This window comes from Odocoileus virginianus, chromosome 28 (genome assembly GCF_023699985.2).
Source record: "Odocoileus virginianus isolate 20LAN1187 ecotype Illinois chromosome 28, Ovbor_1.2, whole genome shotgun sequence".
NCBI classification, from domain to species: Eukaryota; Metazoa; Chordata; class Mammalia; order Artiodactyla; family Cervidae; genus Odocoileus; species Odocoileus virginianus.
The window spans coordinates 34,876,242-34,903,498 of record NC_069701.1 but is presented as its reverse complement, the minus strand read 5'-3'; the positions used below and the strand labels follow the sequence as shown (position 1 = coordinate 34,903,498).

The window sequence follows — 27,257 nt, the reverse complement described above, 5'->3', positions numbered from 1 at the left end:
CCTGTAAAGGGTTTAGAACAGTGCTTGTCATAGATGTCTGTTGTCTAGTTGGGAAGTCGTACCCGACTCTTTGCAACCCATGGATTGGCTCCTTCATCCATGGGATTTCCCAGGAAAGAATACTGGAGTGGGTTTCCATTTCCTCTCCAGAGATCTTCCGGACCCAGGGATCAAACCCCTTGTCTCTTGGGTCTCTTGCATTGGCAGGGGGATTCTTTACCACTGAGCCACTAGAAAGCCCATAGATTAAGTGGTCCTTACGCGGCCATTTAATTTGCCATCACTTCATGGCAAATAGATGGGTAAACAGTGGAAACAGTGGCTGGCTTTATTTTTCTGGGCTCCAAAATCACTGCAGATGGTGATTGCAGCCATGAAATTAAAAGGTGCTTACTCCTTGGAAGGAAAGTTATGACCAACCTAGATAGCATATTAAAAAGCAGAGACATTACTTTGCCAACAAAGGTCCGTCTAATCAAGGCTGTGGTTTTTCCAGTGGTCATGTATGGATGTGAGAGTTGGACTATAAAGAAAGCTGAGCACTGAAGAATTGATGCTTTTGAACTGTGGTGTTGGAGAAGACTCTTGAGAGTCCCTTAGACTGCAAGGAGATCCAACCAGTCCATCCTGAAGGAGATCAGTCCTGGGTGTTCATTGGAAGGACTGATGTTGAAGCCGAAACTCTAATACTTTGGCCACCTGAAGCGAAGAGTTGACTCATTTGAAAAGACCCTGATGCTAGGAAAGATTGAGGGCAGGAGAAGGGGACGACAGAGGATGAGATGGTTGGATGGCATCACCGACTCAATGGACATGGGTTTGGGTGGACTCTGAGAGTTGATGATAGGCAGGGAGGCCTGGTGTGCTGTGGTTCATGGGGTCGCAAAGAGTCAGACATGACTGAGCGACTGAACTGAACTGAACTGATGTGGCCATTATATCCATTTATAATCGATATAAAATATCCATTATTATAGGGGCTTCCATGGTGGCTCAGTAAAGAGTCTGCCTGCAGTGCAGGAGACCCAGGTTCAATCTCTGGGTGGGGAAGATCCCCTGGAGGAGGCTATGGCAACCCACTCTAGTATTCTTGCCTGGAAAATCCCATGGATGGAGGAGCCTGGTGGGCTACAGTCCATGGGGTCCAAAGAATTGGACATGACTGAGTGACTTCACTTTCAAATACCCATTATAATTCAGAGGTTTGTGGTGTGGGGCTGTGACTAGCCACAACTGTTTTTGTTTTGTTTTTATAGTAAGGCAAATACAGACTGGGAGAAAAGGTGGAAGACTTGTATTAATAGCTGCAGGGTGAACACATAGCGTGTGTAGTGAGAGTGGTCACGGTGGTTGGTCCCCATGCCAGTTTGAGCCCCTCCCCGTCTTCTGTTGCGTTTCAGCCTCTCTTTCTCTCAGCTATGTGAGAATATAGCAAGTAAGAGGTTGTCTGCAAACCAGGAAGCGGGTTCTCGTCAGAACGCCTGCCATTCTGGCACTCTCTTCTCAGACTCTCAGCTTCCACAGCTGTGAGAGGCAGTCCTGTTGTTTAAGCCACCACATCTATGGTATATAGTGTTCTCATAGCCGCCTGTACCTACTAAGACAGTTGGGATGGACAGACCTAACTCCCAGAACCAAGAATGATCCAGCACGAAATGTCTGCAGTGTCCCTTTGAGAAACTCTGCCCTAGGGTAGCTTAAACTCTGCTGCAGCCAGAAAGCTCTCCTCCAAGGACTGCCTGCCTCCCCAGGGCTCCAGGTACTGACCCCTTTATCCGCATCCTTACGGCTGCAGGAGGCTGAAGTTCTAGCCCAACTTCTGTACTGGTGCAAATAAATCAGAGGTTCTTTAACTTGCAGTGGTAGACCACAGGTGGAGCAGGCATCTGGGGTGTGGCAGGGAAGGTTACGTCTGAGGGGTTGCAACAGACCCATTATCTCGTTTTATCTATGTATTCAATTGAAATTCACCAGCTGGGTTAGCACAGGGTTATTGTGGACAATTTGACTCTTTAGAAGGTCCACCACTCCCCGCCTCTCCCTCCCGGAAAGCACAGAGATGAGAGATAAAGATTGGCAGGAGATGATGATCTGCAGCAAACGGTCGTCCACAAAGTTATTGACCTTGCCCGCCTTCGATGACCACTTGTTGGACCCTTTACTTGGCATTCAAGCCTCAGTCTGTGGCTGCGTGACGAAGCAATTGGACGATTAGATGAGTTTTAATCTTCTCAGCTTTTGTGGTTTTGGTGGTTAGGAACCAGAGCCCTAGTTACATGAGTATTTTCTCAACTCTATGAGGTTTTTCCACGTAATTTTTGGTTTATGAGCCAGCGTTCATACATAGTTGAACTGTACTTTCCGCTTTCCCTGCCTTGTCTATACTGTAAATCTTAACAGTTTTACATGTCACCTTCTCTGTCCCTGACACCTCTCCCCCTCATGGAAAGACCTGTCCCTTTGTTTGTACCCACACAGTCCCTTAAGCACTCTTCAACCATAGCTCTCATTAAAGTCTGATTATGTCGGTATAATTCCAATATAATTAATGTAACTCGTATAATTCCCCCCAATGGAAGAAGGTTCTGGAGGGGAGGAACAACGTGTTTTCTCCTGTGTCAGATTGCAGTGTTTGCTGAGCTGAACTTCAAAAGACTAAGCCATATGCAGTGATCTGATGGTAAAAATGGCAAATCTGGGCCGCTTGATATATAGATGGAAGAAAGAAAGACACTGCTGTTAAGTTCTAGCAGGGTAGCTGGAAACTGTCTGAGAGCATGTCCATATTCTTTTTCAAACCAGCTACAGCTGCTGGCATGCTTTCCTCAGTGTCAAAAGGACTGAGTGTTTCAAGATGCATTTTTGGGATGCTGGGCGAGTCATGTGGAGAATAGAAACATCGAGACTTTAAGGTGTTTATAGGATATGCTTTCTGATGAGATCACTGCAAATATTTGAATTGTAGAATATGTATTTTCTTTTATATTTATTTATATTATTATATGATTTATTATATATTACTATTATCTTTTATTTATTTTTTACCATATGGCCTGTGGGAACTTAGTTCCCTAATTAGGGATCTGACCCATGCTCCCTACAGTGAAAGTACAGAGTTTTAACCCCTGAATCACCAGGGAAGTCCTTGCATTTTCTTTCTTTCTTTTTCTTTTTTTTAATGCAGTTACATTACTTTGAAGGCTATCCTTTAAGTGTTATGAACTAAGCTTCAAGGAAGGACCTAGGCTTTGCATAACTATCAGGTAAACCAGGTCTTTTAGAAGAAAAACTTGGGGACCATAATGTGTATACAAATAATCATAATTAAAAGCAAGTTGTTTGTAAATAGTTTGTTATCCTACATAGAGGAAGAAGATGCTTCCTCATCTTAGATATACTGTCAGTTTGCTTAATAACCTCTGTTTAAATGATCACAAATTCTCAATCAGGGACATTTTTGAACTGATTAAGTTTTACTTCATTCATTGATCTAACCAGTATTTATTGAAAGTCCATTACGTTCCAGGCCCCAGGAATAGCAATAAGCAAGATCAAGTCCTTGTCTTCTTGAAATATTCTAGTGAGGCAAGGCATAATGAGCATTGCAAAAATCCAAATAGCTAATATTCTGTATCATTAACTTGTTGCAATGTTAAAGCACTGTTGTGTTGTCCTAGATTAGCTGAAGGTGGATACATCATTAGGAGCACATTCCTGGTCTGTAGGACTTTGAGATAAAAACAGAGAGAATGGCACCTTCACCCTCACCTTGGATTTATTCCATTAGGGCTGTTCACACTTACGGGGTAGGGGGACTGCCTTGGTAGCTCAAAGATTCTGCAGGAGACCCAGGTTTGGTCCCTGGGTTGGGACCATCTCCTGGAGAAGGAAATGGCAACCCACTCCAGTGTTCTTATCTGGAAAATCACATAGACAGAGGAGCCTGGTGAACTACAGTCCATGGGGTCACAAAGAGTTGAATATAACTGAGCACGCGCACACTCTTCCAGTGCAAACCCATTACACCCACATCATCCTTTGGTTCATCTGCAGAAACACTTCAGAGGCTTTTTTATACCCAACACTTCTTCTCAATTAACAATGATGGTGATTTGCATGAGCAATAATTTAGCACTGATAGGAGTAAAAAGTCACTGTGAGGCTTGAATTCATTGATCTTTGTATCAAAGGAGTTCTGCTGGATTGCCTGTTTTTACTTATTCTGCCCATTCTCTTGGCAGATTTTAGATGCCAGATATTTTCAGAGTAGGTGATTCAAGAAGTAGCAAAATATATGGATTTGGAGTTAGAGGGCCTGAATTCACGTTATCTACCTGCAGTTTATTGGTCAGGTGACCTTATAAAAACTCCTCTAACCTGGAGTTCTTAGTTTTTTCATAAAAATGTGGCTAAAACTGCCCCTGCTGGTTACTTTGAGGGTGTAAGGACTTCATGAAAAATTTTAAATGAAAATGTCCTGTGTTGAATGATTGTGGGCTGTGGCTATGCTTGTTTGCAACACAGTTCCATGACTTTCTTCAATAGTTTTCAGTTCTGTAGTTTTAATAGAGACAGAGAAACATGCTGACCCACTGGACATGGCAGCTGAGTTTTCAATAATTGTCAGTCCTAAGGAGGGATGAGGTGCAGGACTAGAGACCAGAGATGAAATAAGAGGGGTGGGAAGCGATGGTGGGCATGAGGAATAGGGGTGTGGCCAGGTAGAGGGACTGTGGTTATAGAGAAAAAGTTCTTTATTATTTTAATTGAAGTATAGTTGATTTACAGTGTTGTGCCAATCTCTACTGTACAGCAAAGTGACTCACTTATAAACATAAAACTATAATTTAAAAAATATTCTTTCCTACTATGGTTTATCACAGGATATTGAATATACAGTTCCCTGTGCTATACATAGAAACTTGCTGTTTATCTATCCTATACACAATAGTTTAAATCTGCTAATCCCACACTCCCAGTCCTTCTCTTCTCCACCCCTTCCCCCTTGGCAACCACAGGCCTGTTCTCTACGTCTGTGAGTCTGTTTCTAGTTTATAGATAGATTCATTTGTGCCATATTTTAGATTCCACAATGTAAGTGAAATATGGTATTATAAGATATCATACGGTATTTGTCTTTCTCTTTCTGATTTATTATTAGGTTGGTGCAACCTAACATTAATACTTCACTTAGTGTGATAATCTCAAGTTGCATCCATGTTGCTGCAAGTGATATTATTTTGTTCTTTTTTATGGCTAAATAGTATTCTGTTATATATACGTACCACATCTTCCTTATCCTTTCATCAGTCGATGAACATTTAGGTTGTCTCCATGTCTTGGTTATTGTGAATAGTACTGCTATGAACATAGGGGTGTGTGTATCTTTTTGAAATATAGTTTTGTCTGGGTATATTCGCAGGATTGGGATTGCTGGATCATATATTCGTTCTAGTTTTAGTTTTTTGAGGAAACTCACACTGTTTCCAAACTGGCTGCACCAACTTACATTTCCACCAGGCGAGTAGGAGGGCTAGGGAGGGAGAGTTCTTCATGTAAGATTCTGAAAGCAGAGTAGTTGCAGGCACTCTTAAGGTCTAGGGGCTGCCTAGAAATGCAGTTGCTGACATGAGGTCCTGGGCACTCTGTTGTAGAACGCAGGAGGCCAAGAGGCCATTTTAGCAAGACTTCTATTTAAAAGTTGAAATGTCAATCCCTTAAAGGCTTCATCTTCAGCCATTCAGGAAATTCTGCTCCATAAAGTGACTCATTCATTCCCCGAGGGTTCCGCAAAGCCAAGGTTTTATTGGGTCAACCGCAGAGACATCCATTCCTGGAAGATTGTTGCCATTTTGTCGTGGACTCAGAGGGAATATTTTTGAATTCTCAATTACGAAGAACTCAAAATACTCTTTTGAGATCATTTCGAAAATCCTTCGATACTGTCTTTCCTTTACTATTGAATATGAAAAGTGGAAATGCCTTATGATCTCCAGATTAAATCATCTTAATGTGCTTGAAAAGGCAAGTTAGAGACCATTCCTACAGCAATACAGACACCCCCCGTCTCCAGGATGTCCATGACCACCTTCCTTCCAGTTAATGGGGGATCCTTTGATTTTTTTTTTTTTGTCTTTGATCCCAGCCTCGATCTTAAAAGATCACCATTCTCATCTCATTGCTTCTGGCTAAGCCCAGAGCTCAGGGCTTAGCCTCCTGCTCCTCTCTATCCACTAAAGAAAGATTTCTTTTCCCTTGAATCATTTTTTTCCTTTTTCTTTTTTTTTATTGAAGGATAGTTGATTTACAACATTGTGTTAGTTTCAGGTGCATAGCAAAGTGACTCGGTTACACGTAGATGCATGTATATATCTATATTCTTTTTTAAAATTTCTTTTCCATTAGTTTATTATAGTAAATATAGTTCCCTGGATTATACCGTCAATTTTTAAGGATATGAAAAAAAAAGCCAAATTTTTACTAATTATCTCATACAACTCAAAACGGGTGAAAGGGAAAAGTAGACATCACCCCCAGGTTGTGCCCCCTCCAAGGTCATCCCCACTTGGCCTAGTACACACTCTGTCTCTGGGACGTTCTCCCAGGCTGAAGGCTTAGGGACAGAGTCTCTGGATCCAGATCTCCAGCTCCAGCTCCTGGTGGTCCAGCCCACCTTTCTGTTGAACACTGTCACAAGAGTCCCTCATTTCAGATACAGCAAATCTGAAGATCCATTGACAGAATCCACTTCTTTAGCCACTGTGCACAGATGACCTGCAAGGTAGTTTTCCTGTAGGTAACCATGGAAACTACATTGGACCTCTGTGTACCTCAGTTTCCTCATCTGTAACATGGGTTAGAATACCATGATCCTTCACATACTCTTTGCTGTCATCAGTCTATACGTCCAGCCTCCTCCTCAATTGGTATTCCTAGTTCCCCTTCCTGCATGGGTCATTATTTTTTTTGCCCAGTAGGAGAACTTATGGAGCAGTGCGGAGACCAGGAGGACAGAGGTCACTCTGGGGCTGTTAGTTGTGTGACCTGCCAATCGTGTGGCCCTTGGGACCGTAGTTTTCTCATCTGAGAAATGGGGGACCAGGGCTGTCTGATTTCCAGGAGACTTTCTGGTTCTGACACTGTGTGATCCTCATGACCCTTGCCTGCCCAGGGTGACCCCTCTGATCTCAAGGGAACAGTCAGCTCAGGGTAGGCATTTGCTGCTTTCAGCACAGGGTGGCAACAGTAGGTTTTGGGGAGGGGACAGTCTAGGGAAGATGGACCCTTTTCTAGAGCCCCCGAGTCAGTTCCTCTTGCTCTGACTTCCGTTTTTCCTTTGAAGTGTTGTGAAATTCCATCACATCATCAATGCCCACATTCAACTCTGAGTACCTCTCAACACCATTCCAACTTCAAGTATGAGCGATTTGGAGATAATCCCTCACCTATGAGCTTGGGCACCCCTGCTTTTATCCTTGTATGGGTTTTTTTTTTTTTTAATCTTTGATTTATTTATTTTTTTGGTTGGTGCCACACAGCGTTTGGGATCTTAGATCCCTGACCAGGGACTGAACCTACATCCCATGCAGTGGAAGCACAGAGTCTTTATTTTTATTCTTTGACATTTTTCTTTTGATGTGGACCATTTTTACAGTCTTTACTGAATTTGTTACAATTTGTATGCTTTGTTTTTTTGGCCTCAAGACATGTGGAATCTTAGTTCCTGGACCAGGGATCGAACCTGCACCTCTTGCAGTGGAAGGTGAAGTCTTAACTGGACCACCAGGGAAGTCCCTTGTGTGGAGTTTTGAGAGGAGCTAGGATAACCAACCGTCCCGGCTTGTCCCGGACTCTTCTGGCTTTAGCCCTGGGGGTCCCCTGTCCCAGGAAACCCCTCAGTCCACACCTGGTGGGCTGGTTCCCGCCCAGTGGTCCCCATCAGGGCCTGGCCGACTTCCTCAGTGGGATGGGCCGTGGTTACACAAAGGAACCAGCAGGGCAGTGTACCTCAGAATCAGCGGGGGTGCTGGATACACGCAGATCCCTGCGCCCCACCCTGGAGGGTCTGAGTCAGATCTGGAGTGGGGGCCGGGAATTCGATGCCATCAGGCCCCCAGGTGGGTCTGGTGCAGGTACCACACCTGGAGAGACTCATGCTAGGCTTGCGGCAACGAAAGGAAGCAGAGCTGGCTCCTGCCCGCACGGAACTTATGACACAGACAGGAGGAAACAGGAGGGGACCCTTTGCCTCTGATGGGCAGGGGAGCGAAATCAGAGCTGCAAAGTGAGTAACACAAGTACCGGCCAATTTTTTCCCTCCACCCACCTCCAAAGTCATTCCGTGCTTCACAAAGCTTGGCTTTGTTCATTCTGAGGGCTGACTTTACATTTTTCTGCAGGGGGCAGGCAGAGAGGGTAGGTGAGGGGGCTGAGGGGAACCATTGCTAAAGGCCTGTTGCAGCTCTGACTTTCTGGCCCCTGGGAAACGTGAGGAAGTAGCTCCGCCCTCATTCTTGGTGGGCAGCTGTCACTGCTGTTGCTTAGGAGCTCAGTCTTATTCTAAGGTGAAGTGATGCTCTAGGGTCTTCAAGGGCCCTCAGTGATAAGGATGATGGAGGAGGACCTGGAGGTTGAGGGGCCTGGAGCTCACATACTCCCTGGGCTCAGGGATGCTCCCTCGTCCCTACTGCCAAAGGATAAAGTGGCAAAGGCAGCTCCTTCTTCCCGTCTCTTGTTGTTATTTCAATTTTTTTTTTAAGTTTTAATTGAAGGGTAAGTGCTTTATAGTATTGTGTTGGTTTCTGCCAAACATTGACATGAATCAGCCATAGGTACACCTATGTCCCCTCCCTCTTGAATATTCCTCCCACCTCCCTCCCCATCCCACCCCTTTAAGGTTATAACTGAGCCCCGTCTGAGTTCCTTGAATCATAGAGCAAATTTCCTTTGGCTATCTATTTTGCATATGGTAATGTATGTTTCCGTATTACTCTCTCCATATATCCCACCCTCTCCTTCCTCCCCGCCCCGCTCCCTGTGTCCATAAGTCTGTTCTCTATGTCTGTGTCTCCACTGCTGCCCTGCAAATAGGTTCCTCAGTACCATCTTTCTAGATTTCATGATGGTTCGGTTTTTGATAGCTTCTTTATTTGTGATCATCTGAGGGTGCTGGTGGGCGGTGGAAGATGACATTCTTTCCAAGCCCTTTGGTAGCCTCAGAGTTAACTTGGAGCTTCCAACTGTGCAGGTGGAAGTGCGTCTAGCTGAGATGTGTTCTGGGATCAGAGCGCCTACACCCAGACCTACAATTCAAACTACACCTCCCATTTCCAGCCTCCTCCAGTCCCCACTCTTCTGGGTGAGCCGAAACTTCCTGTGGACACCAGACTGTAACCTTCATGGAAGGCAGGGGTGCAATGCCAAGCTCAAGTCCTGTGTTCACATCCTGGCACTGCTATTGACTAGCCGGGTCTTCAAGATAAAAACATGGCAGGCACTGTGATGGCTCTAACCAGGCTCTAACGAGAGGGGACTGTTCTGACAATTCCTTCCTACCTTCTCCAGTTCAGTTCAGTTCAGTCACTCAGTCGTGTCTGACACTTTTGCGACCCCATGGACTGTAGCCCACCCAGCTCCTCTGTCCATCACCACCTCCCAGAGCTTGCTCAAACTCATGTCCATTGAGTCGGTGACGCCATCCAACCATCTCATCCTCTGTGTCCCCTTCTCCTCCTGCCTTCAATCTTTCCCAGCATCAGGGTCTTTTCCAGTGACTACCCCAGATAATAGGAGCTGATAAGAAACTATAGAAATCAACAGACCCCCAAACCATGGACTCATGGAATCATCGCGCCCTCTGCAGGCAGTGCGGAGGAACAGGCAGCATAGTGGGTAGGACCTCTGGCTCCTGAGAGAGGCTGCCTGCATCCAGTCCCAGCTCCTCCTACCCCTGCTGCTGTTTACAAGCTGTTCTCTAGCCTCACTTTCCCCCTGGCTAAAAATGGGGACAATAAAGCAGTGTTCATGGAAGTGCTGTTGTACAGATAAGATGGGATTATAAATGTGAAATACTAAAAAAAAAAAAAGTGAAATACTGGGCATGCAGGCAGGGCTTAATAGATGTTATCTGTTATTGTTACTTTCATCAAAGTGGGATGTGTGATTGGCCCGTGCATGCTCAGTCGTGTCTGACTCTGTGACCCTATGGACTGTAGCCCGCCAGGCTCCTCAGTCCGTGGAATTCTCCAGGCAAGAATAATGGAATGGGTAGCCATTTCCTTCTCCAGGGAATCTTCCTGAGCCGGGGATCAAACCTGGGTCTTCTGCATTGCAGGCAGATTCTTTACCATCTGAGCCACCAGCGGTCCACCTGCAGGCTCCTTAAGAATATATTAATTGCAGGACTTCCCTGGCAGTCCAGTGGAAAAGACTCCATGCTCCCACTGCAGGGGGCATGGGTTTGATCCTTAGTTGGGAAACTAAGGTTCCCCATGCTATCCAACCTGTAAGATTAATACATTTTTTTTTTGAGACTAAAGGCTTCTGCCATGAAAATAAAAGATGCTTGCTCCTTGGAAGAAAAACTATGACAAACCCAGACAACGTATTAAAATGTGGAGACATTACTTTGCCAACAAAGGTCCGTCTGGTCAAAGCTATGGTTTTTCCAGTAGTCCCATGTATGGATGTGAGAGCTGGACCATCAAGAAGGCGGAGTGCTGAAGAATTGATGCTTTCAAACTGTGATGTTGGAGAAGACTCTTGAGAGTCCCTTGGACTGCAAGGAGATCCAACCAGTCAAGCCCAAAGGAAATCAGCCCTGGAAATGCATTGGAAGGACTGATGCTGAAGCTGAAGCTCCAATTCTTTGGCCACCTGATATGAAGAACCAACTCATTGAAAAAGACTCTGACACTGGGGAAGATTGAGGACAGGAGGAGAAGGGGACGACAGAGGACAAGATGGTTGGATGGCATCACTGACTCAATGCACATGAGTTTGAGCAAGCTCTGGGAGTTGGTGATGGACAGAGGAGCCTGGCAGGCTGCAGTCCGTGGGGTTGCGAAGAGTCGGACACGGCTGAGTGACTGAACACGACAAAAGGCTTCTGGTCTTCTAGAGAGGCTTATTAAAGAGGAAGCCTTCCAGGTGATCACTAGCAGCTCTTCTGCCAGGTTTCTGGCTGAGCAAGAACCTGGGGTAGATGTGAGGTGCGTTTCTGGAGATGAAAGCTGGGCTGTGGGGGGTGGGGTGGGGTGGCGTGGGAGCGACAGTGGGTCGGGGGACAGCCTTTCTCTGCCCAGACATTGTTCCCTGGGCTTGTGTTCCCTCAAAACCTTCAGTTGTTGGTTTCCTTCAGTTTAGAAATCTCGCTCCCAGGATGGTTCTGAAGTTTTCTTGGAGGAGAATTAAGTTGAGAGCCGTTCTTGGCACGTGGAGTTGATGGCCTTGACTGCAGCTGGAAGGGCTGGCCTGAGAGGCTGGCTCTTCCTGGAATCTAGAACTGAGCTCCTCACCAACCTTCTCCATGACTGCTTTTTAAAAATGTGATGAGCTCTTGATATTTACATCTGTCTGCACACCTGAGTAACTGATGCTATGCTAGGCGCCTGGGATGCAAGTTATGAGAGAGACGTCTCAGACTGTGGGTCCAATAAGCTGAAAATTGGGGATCTCTCTTCTGACAACTTCCCGCCTCCTTCCTGGTGGAAAGCGTGTTCTGGGCACAGAACCAGTGAGAGCAGAGGCTCAGAGCTGCCTTTGAGAAGCGTGAGTGGCAGGGCATGGCCGAAAGATGTTTTGCGTGGGGGAGCCAGCTGGTGAGACATGGGCATCCTTATCTTTGGGGAGACCCGGGTGTCCTTATCTTTGGGAAGTGGGAGCCACTGGAGGTTTTCATACAGGGAAATGACACCAGCTGACTTTTGTTTTCAGGATCATCAAAACAATAGCAATCACAAAATCAGTATTAGGCACTTCCTTTGTGATAGGCTAGAGCCAAATGCTTTAATGTGAGTTAGCTAGCTCACTTAATCCCACTCTGCAGAGTTCACAAAGCCCAGTCATGCAGCTGGGACAAACCCACATCTATCCAACACCTAAGCCCTGGCTGTGACCGCTTCTCAACCTCCCTGAACCTCAGAGTCTGCATCTGTGATAAATTGCCTTGTAGATAGGGTTGTTTTATTAAATGAGGGACTATATGTGAAGTGCTTGGCACAGTGCCTGGCACATGGTTAAGTGCTCAATAAACATTAGTCATTGCTATTTTTGTTATTGTCCCTGATTATCTGCTTTAGAGAGGGCCCCTGGCATGCTGGCTGTTGGGCGGTACCTTTAAGTTTGAAACCACATGGGCTGGTGCAAGGGAACTGGGCTAATAAAACCAACCCTGGCCAGAGGTGGACTTTTAATAGGGTGCCCGGCCAGCATCTGCCACGCTGTCCCTGGTTGCCGTGGTTACTGACTTGGGCACCTGGTTCTCTCTCTCTGTTGCCGCTGCCTCTCCAGCTCAGGTCTGGGTGACCCTGTTCCCTCCTGGCATTGTTCCATGACAGCTTCTCTGAGGTCACCTCCTGGACTCGCTGGTTTTGTTTTTGCTCCTGCTAAGCAGAGGCAGACTCCACAGATGGCAAAATGAAGGATGAACGGGAGGGATCAGAGGCCAGGAGACGTCTCCAGGGGAGACAGATGAAACCTGGAAGGACCCCAGCCATGGGAAGGGAGAGAGGACAGCTTTAAGACATGTTCTGAGTTTAGAACTGAAAAGATGTGGCAATCTAACACATGAAGAGAAGAGAGAGGAAGTGAAAAGGAAATGATATTTCTAACTTGACCCCATTGTATTCTTGGAGCTTCCCTGGTGGCTCACTAGTAAAGGAAATGTGGGTTCAATCCCTGGATCAGGAAGATCCCCTGGAGATGAAAATGGCAACCCACTCCAGTATTCTTGCTGGGGAAATCCCAAGGACAGAGGAACCTGGCGGTCCATGGGATCTCCAGGTTCATGGGGTCGCAAAAGAGTGGGATACAATGTAGTGACTGAACAATTCTCTTCTTACTATGCTTCACTCAGTGGATCTCATTCATTCTCGTGGCTTTAAAGACCCTGTGTAGGCTGTTCATCTCCAATTCTCAATTCCCTGAGCCCTAGCCTTGCCCTCTTCACTTGGATGTCTCTGAGGCATTTCAGACTCAACATTTCCAAAATGGAGCTCCAAGAATGGCTGCCTCCCTCACTCCAAAACCTGCTTCTCCAACTAGGAAATGGCACTATTCTCCCGTGTGTTCGAGGAGGAGAATGTGAGTGCCATTCTCCATGCCTCCCTCTTCCTCCTCTCTTGCATCTCACTCATCTGCAAGTCCCATAATGTGCACCTTGGGACCACATCACAAAGGAAATACGCCTCTTCTCTCCATCTCTTACTGCCATAGTCCTGGCCAAGTCACCACCGCCTCTCACCTGGGAGGCTCCTGAGTCCACGCAGGGCTCCCACTTCCACTCTGGTTCCAAATTCCAGCCACGATGACCTTTTAGGAGCAGAAATTTGATTGCTAATCCTCTTGCCTGATGACCTCTTACCGCACCTAGCATGGCAACCACCACCACCCTGTGACTTACAAGTGTCTACCCTTGTAATCTCCATCTGACTTCCTGCCTCCCATCACTCACTTCTCTTTGGCCTCACTGGCTTCCTTGGGATTCCCATAACGTGCCAAATCTTTCCTTCTTTGGGTTCATCTTCCATCCCACTGTCTGGCATGGCCAGCTTCTCCCCATTCTTCAAACTTCAGTGTAAATGTTGCCTCTTTGATCACTGCCCAAGACCCAAGGAGACTCCACATCCTTCTCAACATCCTCTTCATCCAGTCATTTCACTCAGAGCACTCACTGATCACAACTTGGCATTTTTATTTACTCATCTTGTTTATTTTTTGTCTCCCCTCCTGAGTGTCAAGTCTGTGAGGGCAACCCGGCACATAGAAGGTGCCAACAGGTATTTGTTGAATTGATGAACAGGTGACTGATGGGGGGATGCACTTAGGGAACACAGAGGGCCAGGCGAGCACTGATTTTCGAGCGGGTGGTGGAGGGGCTGTCCAGGGGACGTGAGCATGAGGGATAGGAGGGTAGAGTCGGTAAGAGGAGAGGCGTGACACATTGGGAGGGGACCTGTTTGGCTACAGCTAACAGCAAATCTGTCCAGTGATGATGTAGACAAGAGGGATTTGTTTTTAGTTTTCAAAACTGAAGAACAGTTAATTTACAGTATTGTGTAAGTTTCAGGTATATAGCACAGAGATTCAGAATATATATATATATATATATATATATATATATTTATTTATTTATTCTTTTTCAGATTCTTTTCCCTTATATTTTATTACATCATATTAAGTAGAGTTCCCTGAATTATACAGTAGGTCCTTGTTGCTTATCTCTTTTACACACAGTAGTGTGTATATGTTAATCCCAGCTTCCTAATTTATCCCTCCCCCACCCCCTTTCCCTTTTGGTAGCCATAAGTTTGTTTCTGTGTCTGTGAGTAACAGGGATTATTTTTCTCATGGTTAAGATAGTCAGTAGCAGATCTCTGGTGAATGTCACCGAGGTCCTCTTGACCTTCCCTCAGCTTCAGGAATCACATTCTCACACGGCTAAGTTCAAAGACAGGAAACAGAGCCGCCTGGGCCGAGCAGGAAACAGCAGTCTTGTCCTCCTGTCTCCCTCTTATTTGTGGGGGTGGGTGGTGGTGTGGGGTTGTCCCCAGAAGACCCCAGCTGATCTCCACCTATGTCCCACTGGTCAGAAAGGACCCATGTTGCTGTTGGACTGGAAACTGAAATAAAAGAATCTCCTTCCTGTGTTTGAACCGAGTTGGGATTCTGCCATCTAAGGAGAAGGGAAATGGCTTTGAATAGGCAACGAGCAGTGCTTGCCCCAAGCACCTCTTGCAAGGAAGAATTTTTTCTGTTGGATTCATTGCCAAAAGGAAGTCAAATGGAATGGGTGTTGAGAAGTGGCTGTGAGCTTCAGTGCTTCTAGACTTTTTGTGACTCTTGAGAGGCAGTTCCCATTGAGTAGCCAGGCTGGGTTGAACATGGCAGGGGCCTTAGGAATCCCAGGGGGAAGTTCAGGAGATGAAAGTGGGCTGCCAGGAAGTTTGGAGTTCAAGGTAAGAGGAGAGATAGGACCTCTCTGGGCACAGGAGGCAGACACAGGAGGCCTGAATTTTCATTCGAGGCATACTTGAAGGTGTGTACAGGCAGAGCAGAAGAAGCCAGCAGGAGAGAGAGGGTAAGGATTTTGAAGCAAGATTGCAGTTGATTCCTGTGCCCTGAAAGAAACCTGGGGGTGAGATCAGCACACAAGAGGCGCTGGCTATTACTGGAACACAGGGGAGGTTTTTCTGAAAAGACTCAGATGCCTTCTGAGGCTGGAGATGTGCAGGATAGTGAAGATCCCTGGGGAGATGAAGTTTCCTTACTTCCCTTGACATGACCACGGGTTAATTTGAAATTGAATCCATAACCTTGATCTTTACATCAACCTTTGTCATAACATTTGTCATAACATATAATGGACTCTCAAGAGATCTCCTTGGACTGGCAAGGAGATCATGCCAGTCAATCCTAAAGGAAATCAAACCTGAATATCCATTGGAAGGACTGATGCTGAAGCTCCAATACTTTGGCCACTTCATGCGAGGAGCTGACTCATTGGAAAAGACCCTGATGCTGGGAAAGATTAAAGGCAAAAGGAGAAGGGAGCCGGAGAGGATGAGATGGTTAGATAACATCGCTGACTCAATGGACTTAGAATTTGAGCAAACTCCAGGAGATAGTGAAGGACAGAGGAGCCTGGAGTCCACTGGGTTGCAAAGAGTCGGACCTGACTTAGCAACTGAAAAACAACAAAATACCAGACTCTAAAGAAACAGATCACACTTGTGTGATCGTACACTGGAGAGTCCAAAAGCAAAGCCTATACTCAGATTTTCTCGTTCAGATGGGCGCAGCAGCCCAGGACATGGTCAGAGGCATGGCTACGACACACTACGGTCCTGAGGGTGGAGGTCACTGCACACACAGCGTGGGGCTGTCAGATCCTGAAGCCAATGGCCAGCAGGGTGGACAGCGAGAGCCCCAGGCTGGCAGAGGGGACTTGGGATCCAGGTCCAGGCCCATCACGGACAAGCTGGGATTCGCTGGCACCTTCCAAGCCTGACATCATGTGCAGGGCTGTGGGTCATGGCGCCCGGCTCCTCCCTCCGCTGCCCACAGTTAGAAAACTTGCTGGCTCCACACAGGGGTTAAGGGAATGCCTCCCTGCCCCCTCCCCACCCCTCTCTGGGGAGTTGTGACCCTGCTCAGTAGCCCCTGGAATAGAAGAGCGTTTTTCTTCCCCATTAGCCCTGGTCCGTCACTCCTGGCATCTTTCCCCTTTGTTTGGGGGAAGGGTGGCACAGCGCCCAGCTTGTAGGACTGGGAGCCAAACCTTTCTCTCTGTTTATTCCGATCGTAGCTATGGCTGCAGCAGAAAGCAAACAGCAGTTTGACTAGAGGCATGAGCTCAGTATTCCACAACACGGAGGCTCGTGTCTGCTTACGTAGGCGGCATATAACACAACATTATGTTAAAATGAATATTAGCCCCAACAGGAAAAAAAAATGCATTTTTAAGGAAAAGTTCTTAGCAGGAATGTGCGGATGCGGAGTTGGTAAGATTGACATCTCCCCATAAACTCCTTCATGTCCATCCCCAGCCTGTGCTGTCTCTGGGGTGTGGGTTCCGAAGGGGACACGTCTGTCCAGGGGTCACCCTCCTTATCCAGCACCTGGGGTAGGGCTTTGGGCTCCATGCACATCTCACAGAGTCGCTGGGAGAGCCTGACGTTGGTGAGAAGTGAGGAGCAGGATGGTCTGATCCCGTCAAAGCTGCCACATTGGATCCGTCCCGCCCTGTTGGCTGGGTTGCCTCGACCCCACTCCATAAGATGGGACTCATGATAATTTCTCCCCCACAGGTGGCTATGGGGAGAGTCAAGGAGTTTATTATACCTGGGAAGTGCTTAGAAGGGTGCCCAGAGGGAATCAGTCACTCAGTCAGCAAACAGGGTGCCTGCAGTTTGTCCCTGTCATGCCCTGTGGGAAGGAAGCTCCAGACGTGCCCTCGAGGAGCCACCAGCATCTCACTGGAGAAGGAAAATGGACACTGTGGGCATTAGTAGAGAACAGCGAGGCCTGGGGGACCAGCCCTTCCCGTGGAGTAGATGTTCCGGAGGGCAAGCAGCTGCTGGGTGGGGTGCGCTGTCAGCCAGCCCTGCTGCTGAATCTCCTGGCAGCCGAGGCAGGGAGAGAGGAGAATCTGGTATTCATTGTACGGTTGTTTCTAATTTCCTTCTGCTTTCGAGATCCTCTTCTGCGAGAGAACAATGCCCTGAGAGGCTCAGGCTTCCTCAGCTGGGCACCCGCCCAGCTCTGGAGGAGGTGGCGCCCAGGAGCCAGCCAGACATTTGCAGGCCAATGACATCTGATTCCCATCTTCTGAGAAATTTCTGGGGACGGTGGGGTTTGGTGGCTGGTTCAAATCACCTCCTGTCATTTGTCATTATATCCCTGGGGCTTGGAGGGAGTCCTCCCGATCTCATTTATGAGTGTTCTCTGAAAACATTCCCTTTGTGCCCAGGAAGGACAGTCCTTCGTGTCCCACCAGGAAGGCAGGACCATCAGAGGCTGGGTGAGCAGAGTGGGCTATCAGACCCACGGGACTCCCTGTAGGCTCTCGAGACAGGAGCCACGAGGCTGCTCCTTGCCACCGAGTCCCCAGGAAGAGGGGGGAGAGGGCAGGGTCCTTGGGCACGTCATCCAGCTCACAGAACAGTGCTGGAGAGAGACCCTTAGCAGAGGACCCCGGGGCTGGCATGGCCCTGGCCTCAGAAGTCCAGCTGCGGGCAGAAGGCCCAGGACCATGTCCAGAGAAAATGGGGTGGGGTTTCCTCATTCCTTTCTGTTGTCACACTTGGCCTCTTACTTGTGGATTTGAGTATATTTATCAGCCTTGCTGGGTTACTCTTTCATCACCAGAAAACAGAGAATGCTAAAATAGTGACCCACATGTGGAAAGGGGCAGAGACGGCAGAGAGCTGTTTGACTCTGATCTTCAAGGCTGTTGAGAAAGAGTCTCTGAGGATGGCAGGTGGGAATAAGAGGCGTGAGGGGACAACCCAGGTCCTCCAGGGGCTCCAGCAGGGGTCAGCTGTTCTCAAGATGAGACGAGACCAGAGCAGTCTTGCCCACACGTAAGTCACTCCGGTGCTATCATCAGAATTTCTGTCACATTCACATGCCATCATTTGCTATTTGTTTGATAGCTGTCTTTAAGTAGGTTTATTTTAAAAACCTTACATTTAGGGCTTCCCAGGTGGCACAGTGGTAAAGAATCCGCCTGCCAATGCAGGAGACCCAAGAGATGCGGGGTTTGATCCCTGGGTGGGGAAGATCCCCTGCAGAAGGAAATGGCAACCCACGCCAGTATTCCTGCCTAGAGAATCCCGTGGACAGAGGAGCCTGGTGGGCTACCTTCCATGGTGTCACAAAAGAGTTGGACACGACTGAGCACAGCATGCATAACTGGTGGTCCGGTGGTTAAGAATTCGCCTTGCAATGCAAGGGACACTGGTTTGATCCCTGGTCCAGGAGGATCCCACATGCCGTGAGCAACTAAGCTGGGGACACCACGGCTCTGAGCCTGTGCTCGGCAACAAGAGAAGTCATGGTAATGAGAAGCCTGCAAGCAGTAGCAAAGACCGAGAGCAGCCATGAAGTAAATAAATTAAGAAAATAAATTTTAAAACATACATTTAATTACAAAAAAAACTTTATATCGCTGCCATCAATGAAACCTGGAAGTTTTTTAGTAAGCCCTGAAACAAATTCATAACTGCAAAAGTAAAAATGTTCATCGTGTACCACTGAAATCTTGAGCCACCACTCAGGGCTTTGTGTAGGTTCTTGGCGTAGGCTTGTTTAAAAAGGTTATTTATTTAAATTTACATTTGATTTATTAATTTATTTCTTTTGGCCATGACACTCATCTTTTGGGATCTCAGTTCCCCATCCAGGGCTTCAATCTGGGCCCTCAGTAGTGAAAGTGCAGAATCCTAACCACCAGACCAACAGGGAACTCCTATTAATTTATTTTTATTTAAAAAAACTTAAACTGAAGTATCATTAATTTACAATATTGTGTTAGTTTCTGGTGTACAGCAAACTGTGTGATCAGTTATACATATATATATATTCTTTTTCATATTCTTTTCCATTATGGTTTATTATATGATACTGAATATAGTTCCAGTGCTATAGAGGAAGACCTTGTTGTTTACCTATTTTATATATGGTAGTTTGTATTTGCTAATCCCAGACTCCTAACTTATTCCTCCCCCACCCCCTGCCCGCTTTGGTAACCATAAGTTTATCTTTTTCCTATGCCTGTGAGTCTGTTTCTATTTTGCAAATAAGTTCATTTCTATCACATTAAAAATTCCACATATAAGTGATATCCTATGATATTTGTCTTTCTCTGAACTTCACTTAGTATGATAATAATCTCTAGGTCCATCCATGTTGCACAAATGGCATTATAGCATTCTTTTTTATGGCCAAGTAGTATTCCATTGTATATCTATTTCTTGGGGTAGGTGTTTACACACCAGAGTGCCTCCACACTTGTCTGAGGGGGTGAGGTTGACATGGATTACAGTAGGAGGGAGGTGATTTGTGTTACTCTGTGACCCCATAAAGATACTCCAGGAGAGCACCCCAATGCTTGACCAAGGTTTCCCTGGGATCTGCATCAGCATCTCCAGCATGGGAGAATGACTGTCTCCTTCAGAGGCTGGGGGAGGAGGGGCTGAATTCTTGTTTTCACAGACTGTTTACAACAGTGTTCAGGGTGTTAACAGGTGTTAACACCTACCGTGTGACTTGGGAGATTCTGACCGAGGGCTCTCCCAAGCCATCTGCCTGCCTGGAGACAGGCCAGGACTGACACCGTCTCAGGGCACCCTCCTGCTCTCATGGATCCCTTGCTCTGTAACTTCTCCTCTGGGACAGGTGTGGCCAGGTAGCCTGACCTTCAGTTCCCTCATAATTATAGGATTAAGCTAAGATTAGTCATATATATATATGACATCGCATTAGTCATCATGAAACACCCTCGCTGAAATTGTGGTCATCTATGTCCACTGGAAGCTCTGGCATGGGCTTCCAGGGACTGGCACTCCTGACCCCATGCTGGGGGGTTGTTGATTCTGGGTCTGCAGCTCCATCTGACCAGTACTGGGCTGTTTCTGGAATGGGGCTCCTGGCTTGGAGAGAGAAAGGAAGCAATCTCAGGTTCCCTGGTGGGACTGGAAATTCTGCTTCAGGCCCTGGAATTTTGATTTCCTCTGTGGCCTGGCCCTTGCCTTCCCCTCCCCCAACCCATTCCTTATTCCCTTATTCGTCTCTGATGCTTCCTCCCTCTCCCCCACTCAGATCCGTTTCCTCATCTGTAAAAGCGGGGGTTGCACTAGATCATATCTGAGGCCCCTGTGAGCTTGAAAACGCTATGATTCACCTCCCAGCCACCCTCTCACTTTTCCCGTGGGTTTCTTGATTGACAGGGAGAAGAAAGGTAGCAAAAAGAGAAACAGGGAGAGTCATGCATCCTCCAGTGTAGAGACCACACACCCAGCACCCCAGGAGTATCTGGTCGAAAGTGAAAGCAGGACTGAGGCTGAGAAATGCTGCTTTTAGGGATGGAGAGACAGAAGGGGAGAAATGATTTAAAAGACAAACGTATAACAAATGCCCCCAGTTGATAAATGGCTAGACAAATGATAATGAAAGGGAAATTTCAGGGAGCAAAGGAATTGTATGGGGAAAAGGTTTTTAAAGGGGAAGAGAAGGATGTGTTTACAGGTGATCACTGTGGGGGGTGTGAGTGTGAGCTGCTGGGCCCACGCTGAGGGGCACTGCCATCTCCTCCTCTGTGATTCACTCTAAAAGATGCTGCTCCTCTCTTAGGGGCTTCCCCAATGGAATCTCAGCAGCACAGCCAGTCAGCAAGGGTGCCTGTTAATGCCGCCAAGGAGCAGGCTGGATGGTCCCGAGACCTAGGCAGTCATTGCCGCCTGGGCGTGATCATGTGAGCCGGTCATGCTTCGTTATTTTTTCCTGTGAGAACTTTGCTCCTCATCGAATTGACAATCAGTCTCCAACTTGACAGGAAGATACCACGAGATTATTAAAAGAAATTAATATAGAGTGTCTTCATGAGGTGGAGGTGGGCAAACATTTCTAAAAGAGAATACCAGAAAGCCCAACTTAACCACAGAAGAAAAATAGATAAACTGGATTTTATCAAAATTAAATGCCTCTCTTCATCAAAAGCACTGTTAGAAACATGAAAAGAGGAAAACTCTAATTAGAAAAGATATGTGCACCCCCAATGTTCATAGCAGTCTTATTCATAATAGCCAAGGCATGGAAGCAACCTAAGTGTCTATTGACAGATGAATGGCTAAATAAGATGTGGTACATGCACACAGTGGAATATCACTCAGCCATAAAAAAGAATGAAATAATGCCATTTGCAGCTTCAGGGACGACCTAGAGATTATCAAACTAAGTGAAGTAAGTCAGACAAAGAAATGTAAATATATGTTGTCACTTACATGTGGAATCTAAAAAAATGATACAAGTGGACTTATTTACCAAATGGAAATAGACTCACAGACATGGAAAACAAACTTGTAGTTATCAAAGGGGAAAGGGAAGGAGGGACAAATGAGAAGCTTGGGATTGATAGATACATATTGCTATGTATCAAATAGACAACCAACAAAGACCTACTGTATAGCACAGGGAACTGTACTCAATATTTCATAATAACCTATATGGAAAAGTATATGAAAAAAAATCTGAATCACTTTGCTATATACCTGAAACTAACATAACATAGTAAATCAACTTCAAGTAAAAAAATAAATTTTTAAAAGGCAACTTTAAAAACATGAAACGGTAAGTCTCAGTTTTAGAAGAAGATAGCTGCAATACATATATCTGTACATATATAATTTTCGGAGTAAATGAAGAACCACTATCATTCAGTAAGAAAAAGGCAAACAACCCCATAAAAACTGAGCAAAAACCTTACAGACACTCACAGAAGAGCATGTACAGATGGCCAAATAAACTATGAAAATGGGCTCAATATCATTACTCATCAGGAAAATGCAAATTAAAACCACAAAGAGATACCACTACACAGCCACCAAAAATACTAAAATAAGAGTCAACGCCAGGTGCCATTAAAGACACGGAATCACTGAAACTACCATGCATTGCTGTGGGGGATACAGAAATAGCATGGCCTCTTCGGAAAACTGGCAGATTCTAGAGGACTTAAAGCTATGCCTACGCTCGAATCCAGTAATTCCACTCACAGGTATATATATCCAGTGTTGGGCTGACCGAAAATTATGTACAGAGTGTTCCAAGGAGCTACTGCCCAATCCCATCAATAGAAGACTGGAGACACTGATGGTGGTACAGTCTTACGATGGACTGCCACACACGCAACCATGACAGATTGCACATTGTCTGAATCCATTCATCCGAAGTTCAGTTCTTCAGTTCAGTCACTCAGTCATGTCCGACTCTTTGCGACACCATGAATCGCAGCACGCCAGGCCTCCCTGTCCATCACCAACTCCCAGAGCTTGCGCAAACTCATGTCCATCGAGTCAGTGATGCAATCCAACCATCTCACCCTCTAGTCCCCTTCTCCTCTCACCTTCAATCTTTCCCAGCATCAGGGTCTTTTCCAATGAGTCAGTTCTTTGCATCAAGTGGCCAAAGTAAAGTCTTTTTTAAGTGGAGTTTCAGCTTTAGCATCAGTCCTTCTGATGAATATTTAAGACTGATTTCTTTTAGGAGTGACTGGTTGGCTCTCCTTGCAGTCCAAGGGACTCTCAAGAGTCTTCTCCAACACCACAGTTCACAAGCATCAATTCTTTGGTGCTCAACTTTCTTTATAGTCCAACTCCCACATCCATACATGACTATTGGAAAAACCATAGCTTTGGCTAGACATCTAAAGTTCAGGGAGAAGCAAAGAGAAACTATGATGGGTCTGATGATGGTTGTGTTTGGTGGGTGTATGGAATGAGAAGGTACAGGAGGGAACTTTGGAGGGAGGCAGAAATTGGCAGACTGGGGTGGTGGGTATATATGTGCATATAAATGTAGATGATTATCAAGCATATAAAAGTAGATGATTATCAAGTAGATGAATGTATTTTATGTACTTTTTACATATGATGCTTCACTTTAAAAAAAATGAAAAGAAATGCAGATTCTCATGTTCAAGGGAAGTAATAACAGCAATAATAATGTATTAAACACCTTATATGTGTCAGGAGCTTTGTATAGATTACTTCACTTCATCCACCCAAAGTCCCCTTTGGCCAGGTAACTATGCTCATTTTACACATGAGGAAACTGAGGGTTAGAGAGTTCACTAGCTTGTCTGAGACTCCCAGCTGGTAGGTGCAGGGGTCAGGACTTGAACTCCACAATCAGAACTCTTGCTGCTGCCTGGGGATGAAACCCATACCCCCTGAATTGGAATCACGGAATCTTAACTGCTGGACCGCCAGGGAAGTCCTTAGATACCATATCTTACAGAGAATTTTGGAGCTTTCCAGGCGGTGCTAGTGGTTAAGAACCCATCTGCCAATGCAAGAGATGCAGGTTCCATCCCTGGTTCAAGAAGATCCCCTAGAGAAGGGAATGGCAACCCCTCCAGTATTCTTGTCTGGAGAACCCCATGGACAGAGGAACTGGGAGGGCTCCAGTTCATAGGGTCGCACAGAGTTGGACACGACTGAAGCGACTTAGCACAGCACAGCACAAGAGAACTTCATCATGTATCCTGATATTCCAGGAACTCAAATCCCTTTTTCTTCTTTTAAAAATCCCTTTTATGCATCCTTTCCATGAATTTGTTCCAATCGGAAGAAGAAAGAGCTCATGGTTTCCTACCCTACCAGTTCATCCTAACCGTTCTGTGTTGTAAATTCTCTGAGAATGAAGTACTGATTATTGGCCATAGCAATCCGTGTTGTGAGCCAAGCTTGGACTCTGGCTATGCTCCCCTTAAACTGTGAGGCTCTCAGGAAATTTCTCAAAGCCCTTGTTTCCTTGTCTGTACACAAGGAACTGCAGTACTTGCCTTGTACTCTCATTGAGAGGGTAAAATGAGGTCGTCCGTAAGAAGTGCTCAGCTCACTGTCAGCCCCATAGCAAGCGCTCAGAAGAGGGTGGTGTAGAAATGTCAGAGTTTTCCCTTTACTGATTCCCTTTTAATAATTCCTTCCAACACTATGATTATTTTTAATTTTTTGGCCACGATGCACAGCACGTGGGATCTTAGTTCTCCCAGCCTGGGATTGAATCTGCACCCACTACATTAGAAGTATGGAATCTTAACCACTGGATTGCCAGGGAAGTCACTCAACCTTCTTAAAAAGACTTTACTCCTCTAAACCATTCAACATGTGTTGGGGCAGGGGGGAAGTTATGTGAATGATTTCTTCACAAAGTGGAGATACTGAGAAGGGGGCAGGATCATATAGTGCTTCAGTGAGGTTGTTTCCAACCAGATTGATCAGCGAGATGGTATTATTTGTATGGACCTTCAAAAATGGGTAGGATTTACTCCCAGAGAGAGAACCAAGGTCATTCTAAGTCAGGGGAGGGGGGAGGAGGGGGTACGTAGAGGAGGTGGGATTGGGGGAGAGTGAGCCCATCATTTTGGTGAGTGCCTAAGATTTATGTTGAGACAATGGAAGATGAAGTTGGAAAGGAAGACCGGTCCACCAAGAAGGCTGGACATTTTCTAGAGGAACTGATGTCGTGGAACATTCTTGAACAGGGGAGGTGTAGGGGGAAGGTGGGGCGTGCAGACCCATGTGGGAGGTGAAATCAGCTCGGCCAGGGGACCAGAGAGGAGACAAATGTGAGGTCCAGGTAGGGATGAGTCGGGTAAACCTCGGGTGGAGGGGGTGAGATGGAAGGAGGGTGCAGGTAGATGGCAAAGGGGGAATGAGGACTCAAGTCTGGGAGCTCCTCTCTGGCTGGTGTGTAGGAAGCAGGAAGAAGGTTGGTTTGGAGAGGATGATGAGAGCTTCCTTAATGGCTAAGACCAGAGGTCGTGCATCTCACCCCGCCCCGGTTCCTCACCACCTTCGGCCTGCTGTTGGCACGTTCTCAAGAACACACTGTCCTCTCTGGCCTCAGACTTGCTCGGGGCACCCGAAGGACAGACCCTGCCTTTCTACGGGCTTCCTTTCTACCGCTGCCACATGGGAACCTGCAGAGGGAGGCGTGTCAAGACCAAAACAGATTCCACTGCAGAATCGCTTCCAAACTGACCCCTCCCAAAGGCAAGCATTTGTTAGAATGCTCTTCCAAGGGGTGGGGGGAATTTTTTTTTTTTTCAGCCTGTGCACAATTAACTAGAAAGCCCTCCTGATTTCATGGAGAGATGCAAACCGTGTTTTGAATAAAAATCCCTCTGTTATTGTTGTTTCACAGGGCTGTAGCCGAGGCCAGGAAGAAATCCGCCCCCTTCGAAGGTTGTTTTTGTGACGGTTCTTTGGAGCATTGTTCTAAAAATGGGAAATTACATATCGCTGTGCCAAAGGAAACAAACACCTGCAGTTAAAGGAATACCTTCCACGAGGTGGCTTTGAGCGCCCCAGCCAGTTCTAGATGAGGACTGCGGAGTGCCAGTTCTTTCTGGCGCATTTCGTCACTTCCCAGGGGAGCGGGTTTGTAACCAGAGTGGGCTTTGGTGACGGGGCTTAGGTGATGGTTCCTCACTTATTTACTCAATAAACATCTATCGAGCATCTACGCTGAGTCAACCTTTTCACTACTCCCTTCCCTGGCGTTATTAAAATTACCAGGCATGTTTACTACAGGCAGCAGCAACTGACGCTACTTTTCAGAGTCAGAATCTGACTTCTGCCCCCAAGTGATGAAGACACAGAACATCAACTCCTTCTCTCCTTCCTCTCCTTTCTTTCTCTACCTTTCTTCCCTCCCCCTCTCCCCATTCTCTCTTTCTTCTTTCTTGTTGTTTGTTCAGTCACTCTGTCGTGTCCGACTCTTTCTGACCCCGTGGACTGCAGCTCGCCAGATTTCCCTGTTCTTCCCCATCTCCCGGAGTTTCTTTATTAGTCTACACACACACACACAAAATCAATATTTTCAACATGTCATTCAATATATTTCTTTAGGCAAAGAATTTTCCAAGTTTCGGGTCACTGGGGTACAATCTGAAATTCTTGTCTGTGGTGTGGATATCAAAAGATAATTTTTTTTTGGTTATCGGGTTAATATTTAACATCTTCAACGTCAATGCATTTGCAGAATAATCAGGTCTTGAAATTTATTGATCGTGAAGTGAATACGTTTCAGATGGGTTTGTGGGTTCAAAGAATCAAATTTCATTGGCTAATCTCATCTTTATGAGAAACAAGATAGAAGGAAAGAGTGAGTTCCTGATTTTGGGGAATATGTTGATGACTTTGGTTAGAACTTCCTGCCCACAAAGTGCTTGCCTTCTTCCAACAGGTTGGCCAGTGGGTGATGACTAATCTTCGGGAGTCAGAGTTACCTCCCTGGTACCATTTGGTCATCAATGTGGTCCCACCTGGAAGAAGAGAGGGGGAATAAAAAGGCTCTCCATTCCTGTAATGTACTTGATCTACAGTCTTAGTTTCCACACTGGTCTTAACTTATCCACTAGAGGAAGAGTCTAGGAGCTGAATTTTGTTTTGCCTTTTTTTTTTTTTTTACCAAGATGTATTTTTTTTAAGTTTTATTTATTTATTGTATTGTTTTTTTGACTGCATTGGGTCTTAGTTTTGGTGTATGGGCTCCAGAGCTCGTGGGCTCTGTAGTTAAGGCACGTGGGCTTAGTTGTCCTTCGGCATGTGGGATCTTAGTTCTTTGATCAGGGTTTGAACCCAAATCCCCTGCATTGGAAGGTGGATTCTTCACCACTGGACCACCAGGGAAATCCCAGGAGCTGAGCCTTGAAGGAATCTTAAGGTTGCCAGATTTAGCAGATAACAATATTAGGTTAGTTAAAAAATTTGTTTGGGTTTCCCATAAAATCAATGAAAGATGCCTGGTTA

The 27,257-nt window shown here is 46.2% G+C and overlaps 1 protein-coding gene across 2 annotated transcripts in view; it reads left to right on the top strand.

Annotated features, from left to right (window-relative positions):
* AHNAK (AHNAK nucleoprotein) overlaps nucleotides 1-25,966 on the top strand; it is a 94,628-nt gene extending 68,662 nt beyond the window's left edge. Inside the window, exon 6 of one of the 2 annotated variants that reach the window (XM_020916909.2) lies at nucleotides 25,648-25,966. In XM_020916909.2, coding sequence (XP_020772568.1) covers nucleotides 25,648-25,655 — 8 coding nt within the window. In that variant the 3' untranslated portion in view covers nucleotides 25,656-25,966. Of the gene's footprint in view, nucleotides 1-25,350; nucleotides 25,518-25,647 lie in introns of those variants that run through there. The other variant, XM_070457485.1, reaches the window with a different exon arrangement.
* The last annotated feature ends 1,291 nt before the right edge of the window (nucleotides 25,967-27,257 follow it).